General features: G+C 50.8%; 1 protein-coding gene across 1 annotated transcript in view; it reads left to right on the forward strand.

Annotated features, from left to right (window-relative positions):
* Nucleotides 1-764: 764 nt before the first annotated feature.
* TADA1 (transcriptional adaptor 1) overlaps nt 765-2,017 on the forward strand; it is a gene marked incomplete at its 5' end in the record, with an annotated part of 14,570 nt that continues 13,317 nt past the window's right edge. The window contains one exon of the mRNA XM_010165343.1: nt 765-830. Within this exon, the coding sequence (XP_010163645.1) occupies nt 765-830 (66 nt within the window). The remainder of the gene's footprint in view (nt 831-2,017) is intronic.

A 2,017-nucleotide genomic window follows, 5' to 3' on the forward strand; every position in this document is an offset into this window, starting at 1 on the left:
AACCCAAACCAGTCTGTGATTCTATGGTTCTTTGAAGTCATTATTATGCAGCAGCCAAGTCCCCTTCCTGGCCTTTGGGGGTGTCAGGTTGGAGTGCTGGAGGGTGAGGTTCCTTCGTGTTTGCCTCTGTGAGGGTTGGCAGACACTGGTGGGCGTTGTGGGGGCTCCTGGCTGTCACCTTTGTGATCCCTGTGAAGGGGAAGGGCAGGGGATTTGTCAGTGTTTGGGTTCAGAGGCCAAAGGGGATCCTGTCACCCTCTGACCTGGGTGTATCAAGTTTGTCTTTGCTCTTTCTGATGCATGTTTATTCCCTCTGTGCTCTTAATAACCCTTCAGTGAGGAAGTTGTGTTTTAGCTATAAACTGTTTGACTTCACTTCACCTTCCTGGGTCTGCTGGTTCTTTTCTAGCAAAGCCAGAAGTCCTGCTACCAGCAGCCCGAATGGCAGGAGGGACAGCTAACCCTTCTCTCGCTGTCTGGGCACACCAAGCATTCACACTGTGTGCTGTGGGGCTGGATTTGTGTCTGTGGCACACTGACAAGTGTCCTAACTTGTTCCTGTGCTGGGTAGTGACCTTTGTGTCAATGAGGATGGCCCCAGCCACTTCTGGCTCCAGTACAAGAAAACTCTCAAACAAACCCTAAATTGCAAGTTGTAGCTGAGCACGTGGGGAAAACACGACTGTGGGGTGGGCTAGTTTAGGGTGTCTCTGGGGGGGCCCTGGGCAGTGACCTGCTGCTGATGCTCTGTCTGTCTCTCACAGTCCACTCTCACAACGATTTCCTCCTGGCCATTCTCACCCGCTGCCAGATCCTGGTTTCTGCTCCAGGTAAGTCCTGAGGATCCTCCCTGCCAGCAGCCGGGTCGCGGCGCTTGGGCACCTGTGGGTCTGGGTGTTGTACAACACACTCCCATTTCCTGAGCCTCAGTGCTCATGTTCTCTTTGCCACACAGGCTGAAGGGGAGCAAAGCAGTGATCCAGCTGGTTTCAGCAGATGTGCTTTTATAAATCAGCTGCCTGTGCTTGGCAGGAGGCTGACCCTGCATTGCTGTGTGTGATAAGCTCTTTGGTTTCTGGGTTGGGCGTGTGCTGTGAGCTGAAGTTTAAAGGGAGATGCTGCTTTGCCTTTGATCTGCTTTGCTTGCTGCTTTCTGAACTTGCTGCTCTTTGTTCTCTGCTGAGGATATCATTTTGGGGAGCTGGATTTTCCTGATTGATCTTGAAATCACGTACATGTCTGATAGAAAGATGCTTGTTTTGAATGCTTACATTGAGTCTTGATTGAGCTCTGGCCAATTAACCCACCCTCCTGCGGATAGTTAACCTTCTAACTTAGTAAGTGTGTAGAAGGGCTGTCGTCAGGGTTGCAAGATATTGCAGGAACTCTCAATCCAGAGATCTGACAGGAAGGAAAATCGAGCTGCAGTTCAAGATAAGAAATTGCTGTGTAGTAAGGGAGAGAAAATTGTTACAGCTCTGATGGGCTGAGACCTGAGAGACAGGTTGTGGTGGGCTGACCATGGCTGGACACCAGGTACCCACCAAACCTGCCCTGTCACTCTCCTCCTCAGCTGGACAGGGAAGAGAAAATTTAACAGAAGGCTTGTGGGTTGAGATAAGAGCAGGGGGAGATCACTCACCAGTTACTGACATGAACAAAACAGACTCCACTTGGGGAAATCGATTTATTACCAATCAAATCAGAGTAGGGTAATGAGAAATAAAACCAAATCATGAAACACCTTCTCCCCACCCCTCCCTTCTTCCCAGGCTTAACTTCACTCCTGATTTTCTCTACCTCCTTGCCCCGAGTGGCACAGGGGGATGGGGAATGGGTGTTTCACTCAGTTCATCACGTGTTATTTTTGCTGCTCCTTCCTCCTCAGGGGGAGGACTCCTCACACTCTTCCTCTGCTGTAGTGTGGGGTTCCTCTTACAGGAGCCAGTCCTCCACCAAGTGTGGGTTCCTTCCACAGAGTGCAGTCCTTCAGGAACAGGCTGGTCCCTTGTGGGGC

The sequence above is a fragment of the Antrostomus carolinensis genome, unplaced genomic scaffold, assembly GCF_000700745.2.
Source record: "Antrostomus carolinensis isolate BGI_N321 unplaced genomic scaffold, ASM70074v2 scaffold22590, whole genome shotgun sequence".
Classification (NCBI taxonomy): Eukaryota; Metazoa; Chordata; class Aves; order Caprimulgiformes; family Caprimulgidae; genus Antrostomus; species Antrostomus carolinensis.